Here is a 24,847-nt window from a genome sequence, read left to right as displayed (position 1 = left end):
TTTGGGATGTTTTCCCATTAGCCTTTTTACAGAATTATACTTTTTTACAGAATTAAGAAAAAGTATGAAATTAAAATTAGTGTCATTCACAAGGAGTCTGAAATTTAACTGAATCAACAGTCCAACACAGGATGGAATGAACGTCATAATGTTTCAACACTTGTGCCGAAGCAAAGAACCAACAAAACTGCATGGTCATTCTATCTCCAAACTGGTTCTTAATATCCTCGAGATAAAGCAAATTTAGCTAGAAACCACTGAAACCAACTAATGAGGAATATGACTCATTCTCATCACTTACTTTCATCTTCCTTTCATCTCCCTTTCTTGGTACCCTATTCCTAACTTCTTGAGAGGGAACAGAATCTAGACCAGTCATTTCATATAATTTAGATCTTCCAGTTTTTGCCTCATCAAGAGCACCTTCCCAACATATTTCAGTAAGAACTTCCAGTGCTCTTTCTATCTTGTCCTCTGGTACGTGATTTTCATTCTGCAGCAGAACAAGATACACCTGATCAGCTGCAGCCTTGCGTATCTGAAAGTTAACAAACAAGACAAATACTATCAGTCCCGATGATGATTATCAAAAACTATAAAAATAATCAAAACTTGAGCAATCAATCCCGATGAGGATTAAATGAAAAATAGAAGCTGATGTACTTTACTATACCTTTGGGTACCTATGGCCAAGGAAAAATAGAAGCTGAGACAGTGCTTTGGAATTGATTGGTTCTGTAACTGAAGCGACATATCCAAGTATTGAAAGGCCTGCAAATAACTTGGCGAAATCCTTTGATGCCTTCAGCTCAACTGAGAGAGACTGCAGGAGACCACGGTAGAACTCCAGAGTATGATCCTATATTTACCATGACCAATTAAAGTTAAACCTATGGAAAGCTAAACATCCCAGAGAACATTTCAACAAAATTCTAAAGAAAAATTTCCCATCCAAAGAAAAATATATTGGTTTCAACAATTATCTCAACTGGCACTTTTATTATTTATTAAAGTTTCATCTCTTTAAGCTGATCCTTTCTTAAATGTAAAATCCAATAACACTAGAGATGTATTTTTATTTGTTTTGATGCAACTTTACACTTGCCAATGGTTTCTGTGGATAAATTTGTCTGATTTTCAGACACAATGAGATTCTAGCAAATTAGACTATTTACCTAAGAAGAATGATGTTGCCATTGCAAAGTCTAAGTGGGGAAATGCCCCTACTAGCTTGGTATACCCTTGAAGCTAAGACTCAAGTTCTAAATGCCCCTACTGGGAGACCAGAATCTTCTTAGGTACTGGTCTATCAAGTATAGAAATCTAGAATTCGAGATCATATACTGGTCTTTATAATCTATTGTATCAATATGGTACTGCTGCCAAATCATCTAGTCTGATATTGGTCTATGCTTGTAGTGGTAATTACCGGTGCATACCAGATATGTCAAAATAGTTGTTATACAATCGTGAAGTTAACATCAGGTTAGTTATAAATCAAGTACAAGCAATTTGTATAAACTGATGTGTAAAGTAGGTAATTGGGCTTAGCAACAAATTAATCTAATTAAGACCCAATCAAATGTGGGTAAGTATTTAAAATATGAAACATAATCACCTTTCTAAGACAGAAGTTAGAAGAGAAACATGTATTTATAAGATAGAAAATTTAAAAGAAAATAAACTAGAGATTCTATGGCAGCACTAACAATAAAATAAAATAAAATATGAAAAATTACCTGAAAATTGAAAGTCAAATGGCCTAATAAGGTTGTATAGCAGATGTTCCATGTTAATTCTTCTAAAACAGTATATAAATATCACAAATAAAATACCCTGAAAAAATTTACAAAAACTAAACATTGAGAAAAACAAGTATAGTTTGCAGTGTGAACTTACCTCCATATTCAAGAATACCTTTTTGCTAAAAAGAATCTCAATTGTCTGTAACCAAAAAAGGGAAGTGTTGGAAACATAAAAATATAAAACTATCATAATGATCAAAGGCTAAAAAGCACCCAAACAAAGCACAATATTATAAGTCTATTTAGGTCCAAGATGCAACATATTATTATTTCCGTTTATTATATAGTTGAAAAGAAACAATTGACAAATGTTAATTTTCCTTCAATGCAGGGTCTCCATACAGTGCATTAAACATTTATGCAAACCTACATATCCTATGATCCTATGAGAAAGGTCATAAAATGGAACAAGCATAAAAATAATATCAATTCAAAAACACATACAATGTTGCTCAGAGACAGGCAGATAATCACAATGTGTTGGAGGAATTGAGGAAGAACAATCATAAAGTTGTATGCCAGTAATATTGACACCACAAATGGATAAAGGTAAGGTGCAAGATGATGATGTCTACAAAGCTAGAAGTCCCTGAACAGTTAAATCTACAATGCTTAAGACTCAAAACATGTTAGCTGAACAGTCAAATATTTAATGCCTTGAAATATTTAAGCTTGAAGCTATGAAGAGAGACAAAAGCCTTGAAATTTTTAATTGGTCAAATTGTTACAAGATATAGTATCCTACACAACAAAAATGTCTATTAAACAAAATGAATGCAAAGTCACCAATAGTGTAACATAAGTATTGCAGTGAGAACAAAAGAAAAAAATTCCCTAAAGAAAACATATGTTGCACATTTGTTAGACCAAATATGAGCAAGGACATCAAAAGAACTCTACAATCAGATAAAATGAGACTAAAACCACAGGTTTAGTTTTACATGCCACTAAAGTTTTTAAAGCTGAAGTGCATACTCAGTGCATGAGGCTCCCGCCAATACGGGTCCCAAGACATCATTAATAATTTATTCACTACCAGGAAATCAAACCTAAGTTGAAGTTCACATATTTTGCTGTGTTAGGGTAAAAAACACAATGCTTATTTTTGTATGGATTAGTTGATCAATTAGATTTTATATAACCTGATGCCAAAATGTACCTCAGCCATTGTAAAGAAAAATAAGCTTGCTTTTGTAATGTTGCAATATATGATATCAGTTGAATCTTTAGACATGATTTGACCATATACTCACATACCTTGAATGCTGGTGTAACAACCCTGTCACATTTCTGATACTGTTGGAGAATCCAAAGAAAATCAGTACTCAACATACATTCTCTGACATTCCTCTCTTCATTTATATCACCTTCTGAAACTTGAAGATACTCGAGCAAAGCTGTTACTGAGGCTTTGCTCAGGGACTCCTGCAACCCACCAGTAGAGATTACCAGCCCGGAAAGCACATATCTGCTATAGCTGCTTATCCGAAGAAGCTGCACCAACCGTGGATAAGATACAGGAGGGACCTGGTAGAATTGAAAACAAATGTAAGGACTTCATATATCTGGAATAGGAAAAAAAGGTAATCATCTAAACCCTACAAAATTAAGAAAAATCACTACTAGCAAAGCATCCATTTAAATGTCACAGGTGTGAATAAGATAGATCCAATAAAACTTTATAATACAATAAAAAATAGATTTGATGGCACTTAGTTTGAGTAGCGATGTTAGTGACGTGACCCTCAACACAGCTTAGTTTGAGCAGTGACCTCAGATGGTGAGAACACTTAAGCATGTTATTTCAAGACGATAAAAAAAATAGGAAGATACATCTTACACTTTAACACCAATCGTTGTATTATTAAAACACGCAACAAATACAAAAAGAAAATAATCTAAAGAGATAAATGGCAGCCAATAGCTGCCCTTTTGACCAGTAAAAAAATGTTGCCTGTGTACTGTAACCAAGCAGACAAAGCATACATGATGAACACAAATGTTTCTATGGCAACAGTCAAAAGATGTTCACCGAAGGAGCTGAGCTGTAAAAGTGTTATTCATGGGAAAACAACTAAATGAAAGTGAACATGTTTAAAAACTAGGCAGCAGATGTTAATGTTCTAATATGTCAACTAAAGCACTCCATGTTAAAGATTCTACTCAAAGCTGAACTCTTAGAAATGAGTTTCTCCATAAATTTTTTTATGAAAAGCAGAGTCCTATCTTTTGACAGAGAAAAGGTGTAGTTTCTTAACAATAACTCATGCTAATATAGTGTAGGTAGAAAATAGATCTGATCAATTTAAAAGTTACACAGGACAGAATTCTAGACAAGTCAAAAAAATAAATTATATATTGTCTATGCTAGATCTTATTAATTAGAAAAGAGTAACTCTGAGTGTTTTATTTGTCAAATATTAAGACCCGCTGTAGTACTCAAATAATCCGATAAGCTAAATAATGAGCCTAGACAAAGTGGATAAGGAAATATAGACACAATAATCAATAATTAAAAAACACTGAAGCTTAGACATTCTGGACCAAAACAAACTTACAGTCCACTTTAGATCTGGATCATTTGGAATAATATGTTCTAGTATTTTCCTATGTGATATAAATGGAATAAAGAACTCTTGGTTGTATAAAATCCTCTGCAAAGTCTTGGCAGCAATATCTCTTATTTTATCTATTTTTTCGACAGCTTGTTTTGCAATGCCTCCTACTAAGTCAGTGACAATTTTTGCATCAATAAGCCGGAAGCTAAAGTCAGCTGCTAGAAAATCAGAATCACATGGCTCAAACTGGTGCTCAGTGACAAGTGATCTGTTAGACCCAATACTGTCTTTCTTGCAAATGATGTACATGCACCTCTCAAGAGCATCCATAGCAGCTTCACGCACCCAAGAACCAACATCACCTCTGTTATCAACAGCATAGTCATTGAGAGCTTCAAATAGTGTTTGCATCACTTCGTTCTTGATAAATAAATATAAGGATGACAATTCTTCATTGAAGTTATCATCAAAGGAAGAACTAGTTAGCGTTTCACAGACTGCAATTAACCCACGGACAGCATTTACACGTGCTTCAGCATCTGGATCATCAGGTTTATGCTGCATACAGAAGAAATTCATGAATCGATAGTACTGCTGAGAAGATTCCAACAACTACATTATTTTTGAGACATTACCTTAATTGAACAAGAGCTACAAAGCTTTGTTATGATACTTCTCCATTTTCGCACCAAGAATTCGTAAGGTAAGATCCCAAGAGCCAATGCTGCACCTCTTCTTGCAGCTACATTAGGATCATCTAGGAGTTCAAGGTACTTTATGGTAATCTCATTGGCAACTTTATCTCCCAATGTAACAAGATAAGCAGGAACAAAGTTCTTTAATGCATCAACAGCAGAATTCTGGAACAAAAATTAACATCCAGACCATAAGAGGTCATATGACTACAAGAAAGATAGATACACTATTACAAATGGAAGAATTAAAAGTCACATACCCTAAAAATATCAATGATAATTGCTTATACTAGTGGGTTCCAATCACAATTATTCCCAGTATATGAAAATTTAGGAAAGCACAGCCAGAGAAGTTCCAGGCAAAGGAATTTTACCTGTATCTGAGCATTGGGGTGCTTTAAATTCTCATTTAGAGTATCAAGTAAAGTCCTTTTTGTCTTCTCATTTAAGGGCATTTCAGAGAGAGAAAGACACTGGATGAATCTTGAAACAGCAGAACGCATGATCTCTCCTCCCTTTCCCCGATAAAGGCGTGCCTTCTCAATTGCAGGGACAACACCAGATAAAGATTTTTGCTTTTCTATACAACAAAATGGAATATATATAACTACAAAAACAAGAAATGGCTCCAAGATAACTTCTCTCAATTCTGATTGAAAGAATGAAATGTGGAAAACATAAATGGAACATAAGCATAAAAATTGAATACTTGCTAAATGTGCTAACAGATCAAATTATAAATAAAAAAATTTATGAGAATGAAAAAGGGTAGTCTCATATGGTTCTGATGATCAGATACACAAATCAACAAAAATGATTAAAGAAGTCTTGAAATACCTAAACAGGTAGCCATTGAGAAAAGCAATGCATTATGACAAGAAATCAGGGGGTTGACAGGCGCACCTCATGGAAATAGTTGCAATAGAAGGTCGCTTGGTTCATGACAGTGATTGCTTATACATATCTTGTTAGAAGGTAGATTAATAGTAAGAGATTTAATAATTTTCATTCATTAGGATACAAAGCCTCATCTGATTCAGGACATGATTTCTCAAATACATGAGTGAAAAGAACAAGGAAAATATGATGCTATCAATGTACAGTATATTATTCAGAAATCAAACATCCTGTTAACCCCCTCAAAATCAACTCTTAGGATTCTTCTGATTATGGCATCAGATGTGGTTAAAGTTAGCCAGAAGCCCCAGATGAGGCATTTGCTAATGTGGTGGATCAGAATAACTCCATAAATCCAACCATTCTCTTTGACCTTAACTAGTCCAAAAAGACTCACTTTTTACCTTCATGTATAAAGATTCACCAATGCTTCATATGATTAGCCTACACCTCACTATATTAAGATATGTAGCAACTACCCCAAAGCAACTTTTCTATATGATCTGAAGTTCTGAACAACATTTGAACATAGCAAGCTCATGTAGCAAGCTCGTGTAACTGTAGCAATAAAAAAAGAAACATTACAGTGAAAAATAGTGTATCAAAAGGAATATCCAACTTGCATTTAGAGACTAATATATAAATAGTTTGAAGCTCCAAATGTGCAGGTACCTACCAGCAGGAAAAACAAAGCCATTCTGATGCAAAGTTAAAAGAAGCTCCCCAGCAGCCAATGTAGCACCATGACGTGTGCACAAGTCGGATGATAATGTGCTTGGAATTAATTTTCCTAGAACATAATCTGCAAAATAATTGGGATCATATTTTGCAAGGGCCGAAAATGCCTCTGCGGTCAGTTCTCTCAGGCTCTTGTCCTAGAGAAAGTTAACAATGATATTAGTAATTTAATTCTGATAAAGAAACAAATCCTAAAGAACATCTATTATGTGGCCTATGCATGGCATTCAGCAAAGTGACAATGTTTATATAATTCAAAGCTTTGAAGAGATTGTTATCAGATAATAAAATATTCATCATCTCAAAAAGATGCAAAGCAAATAATCATTTACTGACATTATTCAAAATGTTTCTGGTGCTAGATAATTAAAACATCAATAAACAATATACCAAAATTAACTGGGGGAATTCCAACATAAATGAATGCAATCTTTTACATACCATGTATATATGTATTATATATGGTAATGAATTACCACAAAAATGAAAATCATAGAAATAAGCAAAAAAAATGATTAGATATCAGTAATATATAATGTGATGCACATGGACAAAAGGCTTACAATAAAAGATACAGAAAATCAGAAAGCTGGCGAGACATTGCTTTGGACGCAAGAAACAAAAATAAGGAAGAAGAATCAAATAGTTGTGAAAAGATAATAAAAAATGTTAGGAACTTTTGTAGCACATTGAAAATGGTGACGGAGATAAACAAATTTGCATGAAATTTGTGAGTTAAGTGGATCAAGCTTATTGATCGTACAACCATAGAGTGAATGAACAAATATAATATTGATCTTGAAAATCAGTCTCAACACATGTAAAAGTGAAACATTTGCTATACAGGTGATCAAAAAGCAAAAAAAGAGAACAGAGAGATCCACAGATGGCCTTTACTAATTAATAAAGCAAATAAAATATTGTTCCTTGAGTATCTTAGTTTTTGAAAAAGAGTATATATCAACTGTCTATTTGATCAAGGAAAAGTATGACAGCAGTTTGCAAGGATAAGCTGAAAGTGTCATTGATCATGCACAATTGGTTGATATTAAGGCTTAGTCTTGAGCCCATGGTATGCAGTACAGAATGGTACCGCCCGGTATGGGCGATACGTACCGGTCCGACGGCATATCGGTACACGGACCGTCCGGTACCGCTACAGTTCTATAGTACTATACTGTAGCAGTGCTGCAGTGTTACAGTGCTACAATAACGAAGAAAATATATAAAATTGTTCGGTATGCCCTGGTGTACCGCTCGATATGCTCTGGTATACTGCTCAGTATGCCGGTACTGTACCGTACCATACCGAGCCAACCTCGAAACACCGGTACGGTACGGTATTGCATACCTTGCTTGAGCCATTACTTATTGGCATTAGTTATGAATGTGCTCAAAGGGCATGGTAAGTTCCATAGCATACATTATCAGCCGTAGCACTGTCTTCTCCTATAGCAGTATAGGATAAAGAGAATCAATACAAAATATCTGAAGTTAAGTTAACAATCAAGATCTGAAATCTTGGTCTGATACTGGTTTCAATACCTTCTTAAGAGTAGTATAATGCTGGTATACCAGGTGGTGTACTGCCTTGTAGCGGTTCATATCACTATACAATATAAATTATAAAGATAAATACTGACTATTACCGAGTTACATGGTCTAATACCGGTCCTTGGTCGAACCAATGATACCAGTCGGTGTATTGATCTAATTGGTATTTGAAACATTGACTTCAATAAGTAAGCTGAGCATGTAAAAAAAAAAGTAAGCTGAGAATAAAGCTGGGGTGAGCCTTTGCGGCTGTATCAAATACCATATGGGTATGGTATGGAAGGTATAGGTATGGTCATCTGAACCTACAAAGCTTACTGGAACTAAGAAGCAGATGCATCAAGGCTCTACTGTCACATGGTCTACATACCTCACCAAGCTTGGCTGCAGAAATCATGGGTTCTAGGATAGCAAAAAACTAACATCCGTGAAGATTTGAGAGCTGATGTATTCAAGCAATGGTTTCCGAGTTGTCAGAACAAGAAGATAAGCTTTTTACCCGGCATTTTATTGTACCATGAAAGAGAAAAAGACTGTACTTCTCAGAGTCAATAGCATGGTACTTAAATAAGAGGTAGATATGGTCAGCTGTTTAATCAAACAGTCCTCAGGAAAGAAAAAGTTGCACAAACCATGGTTTGCAGTACCGGTCCGACAGACTTTCGGTACGCGGCACGCCTGAATATACCGCTCGATACACCTGGGTGTACCGAGTGGTATACCGTACCGTACCGGTACCGAGCCCAGATCGAAACTTCGGTACGGTACGGTATTACGAACCTTAGCACAAACCAACCATCCTACACGAATAAAAAATGTTAGGGATTAAGAAACATGTCCATATTAGTTTAGTAATGGTGAGGATGTTACATGGAAGCTTTTGCAGGAGAATATTATGAATAGTTGTATTGCGATCAGTCAAAGACATCCACAACAAAGTAGAAGATGAAATATAATTGACTAAAATGGTTTCTGCATGCCCACTAAAACATAAGCACACTATATAGAATTATAAAATAAGAAAAATAATAAGAATTAGTAAAAACAGTAAAGAGGGCAGAATGTCCCTGAGACAATCAGAGGATGTTTCTTAAATGAACAGATTAATACTGATGGCAAACAAAGGCTTGTAATCGTTTTAATATCTGCAAACAAATGGATGTAAATTGCTTGATCCAGTATCATGAAGTACAATTTCAGATTTTTTCTCAGTTTATGATATCCTGAAGATAAAAAAAAGATTTCTTGATTGTGACTAACATATGCAGTAAACTTAAAAAGGAATTGATATTTATCACACATACCTCGAGAGAGAAATAGAAATTTATCATCACAAAATAAGAACTAGAATGAGTTTAACCTAGGTAAAAAAAAAATACCCAGTGATTTATTTTGCCGCAAAGTAACTCCTCCACAAAAGAATAGAGATAGTCTCTATTTTGAGCTATTGAGGTAGCAACATGAAGATAAGAATTTGCTCGTGAGGCAAGAGAGAAATAATCTGCTTTATTGACGATGTCAATGCCATGTGGAAAATTTCCCTGTCTTCCTACATTCTCCTGAAAGGCAGCCGAAGCTGCTCTTCTACAGTTGACCTACCACATAAAAATAGCTTATTATGCTACAAAAAGACCAAGAAATTTTTTTTAAAGATACAAAAAATATCATGTTAACAAATTAAATGAATTCTAACGACACAGAAGAGTATATGCTAACCTCTCGGTCGTAACAAGCAACCGTTAGAAGATGTGGAGCAAGTTGCTCCAGAGTAACTTTCATATCTCTGTCGGAGTAAGCTCTGCCAAAAGCCCAACATACATATGCAGCAGCATCGCGGACATGAGACCCAATACTATGAGGACCTCTCCTTACATCATAATGCAAAGCCTGAAAATAGATGTATTCCCAGCAAATGCTTCCTGAGTCGGTTACTTAACAGACAACAAACTATCCAGATTGAAAGGCTATCTGTTATGAAGTACTCGATATATGTGATTCAAAAGAAAGGACTACTTAATCCTTTAGCAAAGAATGAGAAATAAGGTTACTGGGAGATTATGTCATCAAACTGATTGTTATTAAATTAACTTAAGAGTTGAAATATTAAGTAACATCAGAATACACAAAGGAACAAATACGTCTCTTTATCTCTTTATGGAGAGCTGGATATTTACTCGTCTTTCTGATTTGGCAGAAGAAGAAGCAGAGCAAAGATAAAGATTGTTTCTGTCTAGCAATCAATCTGACACAGAAATATGGTATATAGAGCAAGCCAAGAATTGACATTTGTTGTAAATTTCACACGATTATAAATTTGCAATTAAAAGTAGTACTTCATGAAATCTTGATTCTTTGTTCTCAATTTTGTAAACATGTAGGTCGGCAAAAAGCCCACAACTACGCTGTTCAAAGGTCAACGGAATTAACCTGAGCAATGATATAACCACAACCAGAAACTAGGCGAACCATTTTCAAGGTTTAAAGCATAAAATCAAGAGTAATATGAGCCATATGGTTGCGACAAAAATTTATTTAATATCAAATGCATAACCATTCTCCACATAAAAATGAAGTCTAGAAAATACAGTAGAACCTGATGAATAGTGATTCAGGAAACTTCAACTTCCAGTTAGTTATAGAGATAGTACTCTAGTCCTTTACTCCTTCCTGTATCTTGCCAACTATAATGGAGGCAGACTGGACATTATCAAGTTGTACATATACAAACATCAACACATACATTTGATTCAGGAAACTTCAACTTCCAGTTAATTATAGAGTTTTAGTACTAATCTAGTCCTTTACTCTTTCCTGTATCTTGCCGATTGTAATAGAGGCAGAGTGGCCATTGTCAAGTTGTACATATACAAACATCAACATGTAGATTTATGTATATTATTAAAACCCTATTCTCAATCTCTTCTCCAAGGTTCACTGTACCGTGGCATACCGCCCGGTATGGGTGATACATATCGGTTTGTCGGTATGCCCACCGTAATATATGTTGGTACATTGGTACAGTTCAGTATGTATCATACCTATGCCTGGTCGATACACTGGTATGGACTGGCAAGATGAACCATGCCCTCCTCTATTATCCTCTTCCTCCTCTACCACAGTACACCACATGGAATCAGTGTGACTTCCCTATTGCAGCATAAACAGGATCCTTGCACCAGCAACATCTCAGGCTTTCCATGGATGACTATTGATAGTGGCAACCATAGGTACCTCTATGCCAAATGCAAGCCTACACCAGCTCATATTCTTTCAGATTTTCAGGCACAAGCAAAGGAAAATTTTAATTAGGTTGCCTACACCGAACCCAACCATGATCAAACAATTTCTGGACTAGGATCACATTAGTAGATAAAATTACATAATATATGCAATTAGATCATTGATCTTATGGATTGCACACCACCAAGATTCTTGAGACCAGGTAAAATGGGTCTTGATGCATGAGAAATAGTTTACAGATCATATTGTATCTGATATATATCATACATACAATAAACAAGCCAACTCCAAGGAGGATAAAATTGTAAACTTCAGAACCAAGGAACAGGCTTAGCAGGCATGTGACTATAATAGCTAAAGAGCAAATTCAGTTGCACACATATTAACAGTATGTGACTATGTTCTTCTATCCCAATAGAAAATATAGAAGAAGATACCAGTTATTCATTCACAATAGATTAGATGAACTCATGCGGTGAATAAGAATTGGATAGTGTCAATATTTCTTTTAAGTGTGTGTTAGCCAGCAACATCTCTGACATGAAGATGAGAAAAATCAGCAAAGTCCACTACAGAATAGCTCATCTGCTGCTGAAATCAAGATTTCCATTAGTAGTTACCTTCACAATTACAGGAACTACTTTCGGAAGGCTAACAGGCAGTAGCAACCCTCTACGTGCCAGCTCTGCCAAAGCTAAGCAGCCTCCATGCCATGAACCATCTCCCTAGAAAGCTAGTCAATCAGATGCCTGAACTTCCTTAAACAAGACACAGAAAAACACTCAAGCTAAAGATGATCTTCATAAAAGGACAACCATTTGATGACCTAAGTAGAAGATTTTTTTAGCAAGAGAAACAGATATTATTTGAGATACCAACCTCGCCAGGTGAAAATAACTCCAACACTGAAGACAATACATCTTCAGCAAAGGCAGATGTCAAACGTGCAGTTATGCGACCAACACCTTTTGCAGCTGACCACCGCACAACTGTATCCTGCATTTATGAACAGAATTGTGCTGATAGCAAGAAAAGGGCTATGAATGGAAACATAACTTAATCAGTAAAGGTATCCTACAGAAAATAAGGGACAGCAATGGATTAATTAGGTCCAACTATTCAGTTAGTTGATAGGTGAATGATTTTCAGTAAGGAAAGTGGCACATCAGTATATCATGAACCATATGTACCGAGTCTCGCAGGCTAGACAATAACAACTCAAGTATCTCTTCTACAGTTTCTGGAACATCCATTTCCTCGTCTTCTACTAAATCTGAATAATCTGTATCATTGGAACAATTAGCATGTTGACCAAAGTTATTGCCATAAGCTTCCCCAGAATTTTTCACTAAAAGGTTTTCTCCTAATGAGCTGCTTTTTCCCTGGATGAAGAAACAAGTAGATTAGGTCAAGGAAGCTACATAAACAGGAATAATTCCTCAACCTAGAATTTAGAAATGGAACATGAACTTAAATCTATCAAGTCTGAATGTGTAGAGAAGGAATGTAAATTACACAAAAACTTCTAGAAGAAAAAAAATGCCATGAAAGGTGTTCCTCCACAAGAGGGCAAGAACACTAAAAGACAGTTTCAGTACCAAAATTCTCCAGAAGTGAACAAATGCACATAATTACATCCATGACCATAATACTGGACGAACAACGTAAGCTTAAGAGCAAACTATATGATATGATGCATATCTGATTTATAACAGGTCACAAAAAGATCAATCTAAAATCTAAATATGACCTGAACTACTGCTGTACTTATTTCTACTTTCATCAAATAGTTTGATGTGACAGGTCCAACAATTGCACCAATATTACTTGGGAGGCTAAGTCAATGATTTTGTACAAAAGTTTCTGAGTCCCAAATAAGCATAGGAGAAAAGGCAACAAAAAGAACAAAAATAAATTGTTCTATTTTCAAGTTTCAACAATATATATAAAAAATTCTGCAAAAGAGGAGCCTAAAATGGTACCAACAATGTTACAAAATAGGAGTCTAGTCAAAACTAACTTTTACAATTCTTTTATCTTTCTATGCTTTTGCCAGAAGGGGCTTGCCTCGTGCATTGAGCCTTTTGTAATTATCACCTTCAACAACTTATTTTCTTTAAGCAAATGAAATGATCAACTATTGGAGTTTTATGACCAAACTTCCAACTTGAGTATTTTATGATTTCTTTGTACTCCATGTATAGAACAATTTGATCTATTAATCATCGTTTGCTTGTATATTTTGCCAAGATGTTTAGGGAGCTTATCTGGCACATTGATTATCAACTAATAGTTCAATCATTTGCTTCCCAGCAATCTGTCTAGTTTGATGCAAAGAGGAGGTACTCAATCTATGATCATGGAGATTCTAAGCGAGGTTAGTGTTGAAAGGATGAAGTAATTTGCTACTTTTCAATCTCATTATCTCAGTCAATAGTCATCCACAAGTCTACTGAGTATGTGTTCCAGTAACAAGATGAAATTCCCAATTGGCACAGATTTGATCACTCAATGTTTTGATGAGGTTAACTTAATACTGCAAGCACTTTTAAACACTACATATCCAAAAGCCACTTATTGTGTTCCTACTTCTCCAAATGCTCCACTTCAGCATAGACATGTGGAAAACCTTCTTTTATCACTTGGTTCCTTTTTGAATTGTTTACATCATCATGGTTAAGCTGCATGTCGAAGAAAATGCAATGCCTTATCCTCCATACAATCAAATGTAATATGAAACAAGTCAAACAACTTCTTTTTTTTAATTGATGGTATTACAAATCCCAAAATAACTAAGTCTATTAAAGCTACTGATAGCAAAATACAGTTCCAATCTAGGTAAAACCATAAAATCATCAAGAAACTAAAAAAAAACAATTAAGTCTCTTGATATAGCTAATGGGGAAAAGATCTATTATCCAATGAAAGACCAAGAAATCTGAAGTTGAAGCAAGACAATATGAAAGTACAGATACGCATGGAACATATTTAACAGTTAACCAAAGATGTTCATTGGCAGACCGGATAGCGCCATGATTGTGAACGATGAGGCAAACAAGTAAGCCCAATGCGCTGTGATAATTTGACCAATAACTTCCGAAGCAAAGGACTGCGAGATGAAGTAGTAGACCTCATCAGAAAGGAACAATCCATCCAAGTGGTAGAAATCACACTAAGCAAAACCTTTTTACTGCCGACCTGTATTGTGGAACTCAAAGAAAGAACAGCTACAGCTCTTTAGTAGGCTGATAAAGAACAAAAATTAAATTAAATATAATTCTTGACGTCATTGCATGATCCGAAAAAAGAACAGAACGAAAGTGAACCAACAAATTTAAGTAACTGAACATGTATAGCATAAATCCAATACTCATGTTTGTTATCCTGTTATGTACTAAATACACCCAGTACATATCGGCCTGTTTGGGGCTTAACAGCACATGCACCATTTATACCAATCAAAACACTCTGCTTTCAACCTACCAAGGGGAGACTCACTATGCTCCTGCTAATGTGGGATGAGGAACATCAATGTATGTAGCTTTACCCAACAAGCAAAGAAGTCGATTCTGTGAGTTGAACCTTCAACACCCAAGTCACAAAAGGATTTTATCTATGAATCAACTAATCATTTAAATATTTATGTCTATAATATGTTTTTGGAGGTGTGCTATTTAGGTTTATATCCAATCTTTAAATTTCTCTGCAACCCAAGACACTATCAATTTCCCTTCTTGATAAATTTTTCCACTTGCAGTTATTTTTTATGTCAGTCAATTGTATGTTAGATTTTTGAAAAAACTACAAAGCTTAATCTATTTCTTTACATGTGTTGCACATGAAGAGAACCAGTTTTGACGCTAAAAATGTTGAATAAATAAAAAATCCACAAAAAGTTACTAGGTGAAGACTGATTGTGTACTATAAAAGAGTTTGCTGCCACTTTCTGTCACTATCTTTCTTATGCCCATCAAGAAAGAAAGGAAAAGAAAAAGAAGTGTGGAGTTGGAATAGATTAGTACATTAGATCTAGTGCTTAACCTTTGTAAGTAAAGAGCTTGTGTTAACCAGAAAATACCATAACCACAGGACAATGTAGTCCAAAGTTCCCATTAACATGGTGTCAGTTCTGTAACAAGTGAAAAATGCATCAATTGATAAATCTAGACTGGGTAGGTATGGATACCATGGAATTCTGCAAAAACATAAATTATTCTAAAGAGTAAACACCACCTAGGAAATCAAAATCCAAAAGCAAATCTTCAGATTTCAGTTTCAAGCATCATGTAAGAAAATTGCAGCATCTTGTTTCAACTTTCAAGAAAAGGAAATCTAAAGAGACATACCATGAATATAGAGGAAAGGGCTTCAACAAAACCAAGTAGCTTGAAGTGGTCCACAACATCTTCTGTCACAGATAACAGGACTTCATGAGCCCACTCAGTGAATCTGATAGATAATCAAGATTGAGAAGTAAGGGCATAAATCTTGTTGGCATATGACAAGAGAAAAAAGGATCTTTTGGCTTTGAATTGAAAAATACCAAAAAAAAAAAGGTCCATTAAGTCCCAAAAAATCAGAAAAACAAATACAAATGCAAACATCAATACTTTAATCAACTCATATATTATATACTGAATTTCTAAACTTTTGGGAAGAGAACTCCAAATAGTGCAAGCAATCAATACATACTAAAATTGTGAGTTTGCATTGTTTACTATCAATATTCACCCGGTGCCAAGCAGCAAGTTCTAAACATTGATAAAATTGTGAATCCATTTTGCGCATCTTATCATCTTGTTATGTCATTAGTAAAAGAATAGAACGAAGACTTCCAATGCTTCATGTTTGTTATCCAATTTCATCAGGTCCTTTTTAATGTTATTCTTCTTTTAGCATCATGGAATCACCTAAATGAAGCCAATCTAACGATTCAAGATTTCAATTTCTGATAGGTGAACTTTCTTTGTACCTATCAGAAGAAATTTCACTTGTGTCCAAAAAGAAGAAATTTCTTTTCTTTCAGGAAGGCTTCATTTACCAGCGAAGCTGCATCAATTTAAGTGGTATAACATGTACACAAACCTGCTAAACGCAATTGTCATGTCTGGACGAGTTAAAAGCCTCGCAAGCAACAGTCCAGCCATCCTACGCATAGGACCAGCACTCGAAAGATAATCCTTGGAAATCTCCAATATTCTCATGACCAACGGTGAAGGCTCGGATCCACACATATTATCTATATTTGCGGCGCTTGTGTCCACCGACAAGATATCAAAAGGGATTAAAACAAGTATATATAGCCAGAGGAGAACAACGCACTTGGTCTCCATCTCGCCAGTGCTTTCCTGCCGCAGTGATGTCGCTGACGTAGTTTGGTGACACATTTCAAGAAGATCGACCGCCAGTTCAAGATCCGAAACCTGGTGCGGGAAGAACTTAACGACACTCTTGTAACCGCATACAGTAACGAGCGAGTATATAATTATACACAAGGGCTTGATGATTTCGAGGGCTTCATCCGAGGAATCCCTGAGCTGCATGGCTTTGGAGCGAACAATCGACATTAGAGGCGTAATTATACTTTCCAGGTAGGGTTCTAGCAATTGACCCTGTTCTTGATACTTGTCCATCTGAGAAATCAAATGAAGAGAGAAGAGATTTCGATCAACACCAAATCGTCCATTAACTAATATCGGACAAAGATTCACCAAATCCTTTCAAGATCAGGGCCGATTCTTGAATCAAGAAGCAAGATCTCGTGCGGGAGGAGGAGGAAGCTTACAATGGACCGGATCTTGCGGACATCGGTGGGCGAGGAGACGCCGCCACCGGCGACGATGCGGTCGAGAAGGGACTTGACGAGCTCCCATTCCTGGAGGAAGTAGCGGAGGAGGACCGCCTCTTTGGAGCCGTGCTCGTCGTCTTCTTTGGGGTCCAAATCCACCGCGTCGGCGACGGAGGCAGCGACAGCGGTCTCGGCAGAGTCGGCCATGGGCGATCAAGAAGTGGGTGGGCGAGTTCGCTTCGTGTCGATACCGGCGGTTGAGTGTGAACCCTCGCGGCCCATATAATTGATTCTTGATTTAGTTTTTTTCCCCTTTTTTTTGCATAAACAGCTGTCTCATAATTATTTTAAATACTGGCGAGTTCATTTATAAAAATATTAAATGTTAACTAAGTTGTTATATATTATTGATGTTCTAAATATACAAAATATTTGATTTAGGGGAGTATAAAGGGTATGCATGGGCCAGAGTTGGGCCGGCTCTGGCCTCTAGCTAGTTGGGTCAGAGGCCGAACCAGATGAGCTGACTTCTTTAGGCCTATTTCCAGCCCAACTACTGTGGCTTAATGTGTACGGAACGAACCTTGGCCCACGAAGACAAGCATCGAACGGCCCATCGGTTCGCCTTCGGGCCTGCGGCTGACGAACATTCCAGAACCAGGAAGAACGCCCTTCCCACGACTTCATAAGCCCCTTTTGTTCTCGGTCTCATCCCTCCGCCTCCGATATTACATAGGCACATCGGGAGCCGCCACTCTCTTCGTTCCCCCTTCCATGGCCGAGGACGCGAAAGCCAAGGGCAACGCGGCCTTCGCTGCCGGCCGGTTCGACGAAGCTGTCCGCCACTTCTCTGAGGCCATCGACCTCGCCCCCGCCAACCACGTCCTCTACTCCAACCGCTCCGCCGCCTACGCCTCCCTCCAGCGCTACGATGCCGCCCTCGCCGACGCCCGCAAGACCGTCGAGCTCAAGCCTGATTGGGCCAAGGGCTACGGCCGCCTCGGAGCGGCCCACCTCGGTCTCAGCGACGCCGAGCAGGCTGTCGCCGCCTACGAGAAGGGCCTCGAGCTCGATCCCGCTAACCAGGCGCTCAAGGCCGGTCTCGCTGATGCCCGCACTGCCGCCTCTCGTTCTCGGGGTCCCCCGCCGCAGGGAGCTTCTCCTTTCGGCAAGATCTTTCAGGGGCCGGAGTTGTGGGCGAAGCTGACGGCGGATCCGACTACCAGGAGCTACCTGCAACAACCGGATTTTGTCAAGATGATCCAGGACATCCAGAAGAACCCTAACAACATCAACATGTATCTCTCGGATCCGAGGATGATGCAGGTGATTGGGGTTCTTCTCAATGTCAAGATGAGGGCACCCACGGATGAGATGGCGAGTGAATCTCCCGAGTCAGAGCAGGCGAAGCCCCAGCCGGAGCCAGCAAAGAAGGCACCAGAACCGGAGCCGGAGCCAGAGCCCATGGAGGTGGCCGAAGAGGAAACCGGGGCTAAGAGGAGGAAGGCCGAGGCACTGAAGGAGAAGGAATTAGGGAATGCTGCTTACAAGAAAAAAGACTTTGAGACGGCGATTCAGCATTATACTCTAGCAATGGAGCTTGACGATGGGGACATTTCTTACCTCACTAACAGAGCTGCTGTTTACTTGGAGATGGGAAAGGTGATATCTTGGACCTCGTATAAGCTTAATTCAGTTGTTTGTTTACTTTTTCAGAAAATGGTGAAATTGCGGATCTAATTTTATATGCTTTGCAGATTACTGTGTTCTGTTAGATGGTTTTTATCTTGGCACATAAGATTGTGCACAAAATTTTGCTGTTGGCACTAGACTTGGTTATTGACTTTTGACATCTGAATATTGAAGTGATTGTTGCTCTGTACTAGCTGCTGATCGAGAGCATGAAAGTTAGAAGCCATGCTTTTATAGACTAAAATAATTTCTGTGCATTGCACGACAGATAAATTGAAACTTTTTCTGACTGAATACACACGCAGGTCAAAGATTTAAAAGTAGTGACCAGTAGATTCATTTCTTCGATGCAAGTGATTAACTCCAACCTTAATCGAGGAGGATAGCTGTTGGTACAGACTACAGTTCAATTTTGGTGGAATAATTATCTTGTATCTTGAAGCATTTGGACCCATATTAAAGCGCTCAAGTCTTTTTTTTTTTTTTACTTAAAGACATTGAAGCATTTGTGGTGTTGGGCTTCATAGAGAATAGTATTTATGGTGTTGGTTAAGAGACATTGAAGAATTTTACGCTTCATAGAGAATAAACAACAAAATTTAGGAGCTTCATTTTCAAATTCTCGATCATTGTGATGTGTGCCATGAAAATGTGCAGTCACCCTACTTTCTACTTTCTACTTTCTACTTTCTACTTTACCAATTTGACATTAGTCGGTTGTGCTTGAGGTTCTGTTTTCAAATGATATCGACATAGGGGTTTGCTATTGTTGATGTTATTGGGTTGGCTTCATGGTACTCTTTGTGGTTTGTTTTAATCATATGATTTTGCATGGTATATATGGGATGGAAAAGCTTTGGCATCAAAAATTGGTTTCTAGCTTGCTTTGAGTCATTCCTATCATCTTTATGGTAACAACAATGGTGAATATAACATATCTATATGGTTTGTCATTGTTTCCAAACTCCAACTTTCAAAGGTTTATTAGTTGTTTAGAAGGATTACTGGCATTCCTTTTCTTATCATTGTTCCTCTTATATTCTGTGTGCAGTAGTTTAGTTGTACGCCTTAATGTGGTCTAATCAGTTCTACTTCTTGTTGTTGAACGTTTGAGATGACATGCAAGAAATTCAGAAAAGCTTTAGTACTGACTTACAATTTGGCATCCTTCAATCTTATTCTTGAATTGATGAGCACTGTCAATGGTGTCTTTGTACACAGTGTCAAATATTAGAGCGTTGTCTGGACATTTGTTAGACTGTCCTTTTTTCTCCTTTCCATTTCAACTGAGACTTTTCATAATGCATTGAGATGTTTCAAAACCTTAATGTTTCTTATTTCAATTTTGCAGAGTGGTAGACCAACTTGTGTTGTTCTTACATGTAGTAAATGCTAACAATTTTATACTGACTTGCAGTACCAAGAATGTATAAAGGATTGTGATAAAGCTGTTGAACGAGGCAGAGAGCTTCATTCCGACTTCAAAATGATTGCAAGAGCATTGACCAGGAAAGGTACTGCACTTGTGAAGCTTGCCAAATGCTCCAAGGACTATGAACCTGCCATTGAGACTTTCCAAAAAGCCCTAACTGAGCACCGTAACCCTGACACTTTGAAAAAGCTCAATGATGCTGAGAGGGCAAAGAAAGAATTAGAGCAACAAGAATACTTTGATCCAAAAATAGCTGATGAGGAACGTGAGAAAGGTATTTGTTTTCCATTCTTTACATTTTTTATTATTAGCCCTTTTAATAGGTTCTCTGAGAAATACATCTTCTGAGGTTTACTTATGGTGCATTCTTGCTTCTTGATAGTGTGATTATTTTGTTGGTATTAACTATAAACTATTTACACAGAAATATGCTAAGTTGTCTTACCTTGGTATGTTTTTTGTTTATATTTATATACTTGACCATATCACTTTGTTGCCTTGATCAAGTATTGAATTTGCGATGGTCTCGAAGTTCTTGAAGAATGATTTAGAGGGGCTTTATCATTCTTTCATCCATTTGTATCTATCTGAAATCTCTTATATGTATTGTTGGTTATCTATGACACATCTTTGAATTCCTTGACTGATCATTGGATAGTTGCCTTATAGTTATTGGAAATATTCTAATACTTGTCAATTTATTTACATCTGAACTGAAAATGATCAGTCATCCTTACCTAGTTATAAGTAGCATACCTTGGTGTAACAAAGTCAACATGGAGTTACAGAATCACAAATAACCTATCTTTATCCATTAATAGAATTACCTGTCTAAACAAAGTAAGAAATAGTTACGTTAGAACTTTTATGATATCTAAATTTACATTTGTTTTCTGTTATGAAAAGATGCAGTTTTTGTCTGTGTTAGTGTGTTTCTTTGAAAATCTGCCATATATTTGTTGGATTTCCTTCTCCACTTTCACTCTTTCGTGTCCATAAAGAGTCTTTCCATATCTTTCAGTGGCTTTGTTTTCCAGCTTCAAGTAACATTACCCAACCCATGGCTATTGTGACATGGCATATATTCTAATGAAGTTACTCGTTACCTGTGTGGCATTAGGAATGATGCAGATGTTTTCAGTTTATCTTTTACACATAAAAATCAACGGTGACGTTTATTTTCCAAAAATGACAGTTACATGGTTAAATATCTATGCAGGCAATGAGCTTTTCAAGCAGCAAAAGTATCCAGAAGCAGTACAACATTATACTGAAGCTCTAAAGAGGAACCCAAAGGATCCAAAGGTATTTTTTCCTACTCACATTGTTTGCTTGACGATGGGCATAGAAAATAATAAACTTGCATAGTAGTTCGAAGTTAGAAATGCTGATATGCCTTTTTCTTTTAGGCATTTGACATATCTCTATCATCCAGTGAAAATAGCAGCAGCTATTGTATCTTAACATGGTGTTATTTCATGTTTGTCTCCCATGTTATGTTGACCATGTCAAGTAGCTTGCAAAGCATGATTTCTCTACTTAATTTAAGTGAAGTATTCTCTCCAAAGTTATTCTACCATGGGTCTCACTTATTGCCTACTAAGCTGGCTTCATGAAGACTACAATTCTTTGTTTCTGTTTGCATCAATTTGTCCGGCCGATGGAGTTTGCATCAATATATTGGATTTTGAAAAAAATTCTTGTTTATTTTTAATATATGTTATTCTGATTGACATTTGAAATATGGTACTTCCAAAGGTATACAGCAATAGAGCTGCATGCTACACAAAGCTGGGTGCTTTGCCCGAAGGTCTAAAGGATGCAGAGAAGTGCATCGACCTGGATCCGTCCTTTTCCAAAGGATACACAAGGAAAGGTGCGGTCCAATTTTTTATGAAAGAATATGACAAGGCATTAGAAACATATCAGGAGGGCTTGAAACACGACCCAAACAATCAGGAGTTAATGGATGGTGTCAGGAGGTAACTAAAATGAGAAAGCTTTAATATAGACAACTGGCCTCTTGGAGTTGCTTGATATAATAAATATGTTCTATTTCACTGGATGCAGTTGCGTTGAACAGATCAATAAGACAAACAGAGGGGACATTAGTCCAGAGGAGTTAAAAGAGAGACAGGTTAGCATACCATCATCTTCATGTTCATTACTCTTGGATGTTCACTTTTGGAATATATTGTTCACTTTGTTGTTTGTTTTGCAGGCAAAGGCCATGCAGGACCCAGAAATACAAAACATTCTAACAGATCCTGTAATGCGACAGGTATTATTCAGTTAACATTCTTGTATTGTCCAATTTATATTTTTGCTATCTTCTATCTCACATCATGTATGACTTGTGTGCATGTAATTTCTCTACATGACTTCTTAGATTTCTGCAAATTTTGCGACCTTTGGTTACAAACTCTCTGCGAGTGTCCTGTACATGATGATCGTATGTCTTTCCAGGTGTTGATCGACTTCCAAGAGAACCCCAAGGCTGCACAGGAGCACCTCAAGAACCCCCAGGTAATGCACAAGATTCAAAAGCTTGTGAGCGCGGGGATCGTGCAAATGAGATAGAAGGCCAACCTTCGGGGACGGATGTGTTTGATGTGTTCCCTTTCAGATGGAAAAGTTTGGATGAACCTTTTGAGTCTGGTATTACTTATGAACATAATACTTGCACTTGATGATGTCTTTCAAGATAATTGTTTCAGTGACCAGACTGTGGTGATTTCTCAATTTATTCGGTTCTATCTCTCTGCGTTTGCATACCCATCTGAAGAATCAAAGACAGGTGATTGGCAGTAATCGATTGTCAATCACCACATAGCTTATTTTTTGCCTATGTTAATGCTAAGACGAGCTGAACCATATGATAATGTGGTTGTATATGTCTGAGATATGAACAGTATAAAGGGGCATAATAGCATCTGGAAGGACCGTGGATCTCTCCTTCTCTGTCCCACCAAAAGATGCTTGGCGACTATGCTCCCGTGTGATTGACAGGTGTGATTAGTTCTAGAGAATGTGGATCCCTGTCAAAAGTGTTACATTGTCAGGCACAGTCTTCAAGTTATAGGTTGCTGATTTGAAGACTCTTCAACTTTGAACCACGAGATTCGTCTCCCTCTCTAAATTATATCGGATTATTTGCCCTTCTCCGATGGATGGAGCATCCTAAAGTGCTCGATCGTTTTTATTGGATAGAGCATTCTAAAACATCCAAATATATCTTTCTCCAACGAAACATTTAAAAGTATCCTTTTCCAAGCAAAGCGTCCTAAAATATCTCATACGTATTTCCTTAAGACAAAACATGGAAAAACACATAATGAGCATAACAATCTAAAGTGCTTGATGTGTCCTTTTCGAAATGGCTCTCAATGGTAATCAAGATCTATATCTAAAATAAGAAAAGTACAAGATCTATATCTAAAATAAGAAAAGTACAATTTGAGAAGAAGACAAATGATAGAAAAAAAACATTTGGCCCCAATTAGGAGTATTGGTTTGGCTAGAAAAATACATGCATTCATTACGTCATTAGAAACCATAATAGAAAATATTCTTTGAATCATGAAATATTTGAAAAATATTTTCCCTAGTTGACCCTTAACTATAACAAGTAGTCTACCCATATTATACTTACTAGATTCTTTCTTTCATTACTCCTTAAAAATATTTAAAAAATTTTAATTTGGATGTCTCGGTGAGCTCTCCTCAATCTTCTATTGCAAAAGGGGGCATGAAAACTTAGTTTGGCTTCTAACATCTTCACCGCTAACCTAAGGCTTAACCTAGGAGTGATTCTTAAGTTATGCTAAGGTTTGGGATTTTGACTATATCTGATTGTCTTATTAATTTGACATAAATTATCGGGTCTCTACGTAACATTCTCATTAATAAGTACAATTTGAGAGGAAGACAAATGATAGGAAAAGAAAACATTTGGCCCCAATTACGACTTAGACACGAGTATTGGTTTGACTAGAAAAATACATTCATTCATTACGTCAGTAGAAACCATAATAGAAAATATTCTTTGAATCATGAAATATTTGAAAAATATTTTTCCTAATTGACCCTTTAACTATAACAAGTAGTCTACCCATGTTAATACTTACTAGATTCTTCCTCTCCTTACTCCTTAAAAACAAGGGAGGGCTCTCCTCAATCTTCTATTGCAAGGGCATGAAAACTTAGTTTGGCTTCTATCATCTTCATCACTAACCTAAGGCTTAACGTAGGAGTGAATCTTAAGTTATGCTAAGTTTTGGGATTTTGACTAATCTGATTGTCTTATTAATTTGACATAAACTATCGGGTCTCTAAGTAACATTCTCATTGATATGACATTTTATTTAACGAAATCATAAATTTTGTCGTGTGGTATATCCAACTCACTCGAGCAATCTTGTTAGAATCTCACTTAATGTTGCATCACC

General features: G+C 36.8%; 2 protein-coding genes across 4 annotated transcripts; one reads left to right on the top strand and one right to left on the bottom strand.

Annotated features, from left to right (window-relative positions):
• Nucleotides 1-52: 52 nt before the first annotated feature.
• On the bottom strand, nt 53-17,540 carry LOC103970331 (tubulin-folding cofactor D). Of its 3 annotated transcripts, none has more exons than XM_009384063.3 (17): nt 17,273-17,540; nt 16,573-17,120; nt 15,834-15,936; nt 14,509-14,685; nt 12,678-12,869; nt 12,367-12,483; nt 12,108-12,212; nt 9,964-10,134; nt 9,627-9,842; nt 6,632-6,830; nt 5,433-5,638; nt 4,999-5,223; nt 4,364-4,921; nt 3,063-3,332; nt 1,900-1,944; nt 674-859; nt 53-538 (listed from the first exon to the last, which is right to left on the bottom strand). In XM_009384063.3, exons 1-17 carry the CDS (start codon nt 17,480-17,482, stop codon nt 248-250), a joined length of 3,819 nt encoding a protein of 1,272 aa, XP_009382338.2. In that variant the 5' UTR covers nt 17,483-17,540; the 3' UTR covers nt 53-247. The 3 variants fall into 3 exon arrangements, with proteins under 3 accessions (XP_009382338.2, XP_064990069.1, XP_064990070.1); XM_065133997.1 differs by lacking the exon at nt 17,273-17,540 and having other exon boundaries at nt 14,509-14,596; nt 14,671-14,685; nt 16,573-16,713; XM_065133998.1 differs by lacking the exon at nt 17,273-17,540 and having other exon boundaries at nt 14,509-14,596; nt 14,671-14,685; nt 15,834-15,895; nt 16,573-16,702.
• Nucleotides 17,541-17,972: 432 nt separating this feature from the next.
• Nucleotides 17,973-23,141, top strand: LOC103970330 (hsp70-Hsp90 organizing protein). The gene is made up of 7 exons (XM_009384062.3): nt 17,973-18,937; nt 20,385-20,673; nt 21,619-21,704; nt 22,158-22,381; nt 22,470-22,536; nt 22,621-22,680; nt 22,866-23,141. Exons 1-7 carry the CDS (start codon nt 18,050-18,052, stop codon nt 22,977-22,979), a joined length of 1,728 nt encoding a protein of 575 aa, XP_009382337.2. The 5' UTR covers nt 17,973-18,049; the 3' UTR covers nt 22,980-23,141.
• Nucleotides 23,142-24,847: the final 1,706 nt, after the last annotated feature.

The sequence above is a fragment of the Musa acuminata genome, chromosome BXJ2-11, assembly GCF_036884655.1.
Source record: "Musa acuminata AAA Group cultivar baxijiao chromosome BXJ2-11, Cavendish_Baxijiao_AAA, whole genome shotgun sequence".
NCBI lineage: Eukaryota > Viridiplantae > Streptophyta > Magnoliopsida > Zingiberales > Musaceae > Musa > Musa acuminata.
This window is presented reverse-complemented; position numbering and strand designations above follow the sequence as displayed.

Excerpts from the sequence above, each read along its gene's own strand:
- LOC103970331 (XM_009384063.3), bottom strand. The coding sequence starts at position 17,482 with ATGGCCGACTCTGCCGAGACCGCTGTCGCTGCCTCCGTCGCCGACGCG. Across the intron at positions 12,870-14,508 it reads CACAATCATGGCGCTATCCG|GGAAAAAGCAGCTCATTAGG; the intron begins GTCTGCCAATGA and ends TTCTTCATCCAG. Across the intron at positions 860-1,899 it reads AGGTATTCTTGAATATGGAG|GATCATACTCTGGAGTTCTA; the intron begins GTAAGTTCACAC and ends TGGTAAATATAG.
- LOC103970330 (XM_009384062.3), top strand. The coding sequence starts at position 18,050 with ATGGCCGAGGACGCGAAAGCCAAGGGCAACGCGGCCTTCGCTGCCGGC. Across the intron at positions 20,674-21,618 it reads TGATGAGGAACGTGAGAAAG|GCAATGAGCTTTTCAAGCAG; the intron begins GTATTTGTTTTC and ends ATATCTATGCAG. Across the intron at positions 21,705-22,157 it reads GGAACCCAAAGGATCCAAAG|GTATACAGCAATAGAGCTGC; the intron begins GTATTTTTTCCT and ends GTACTTCCAAAG.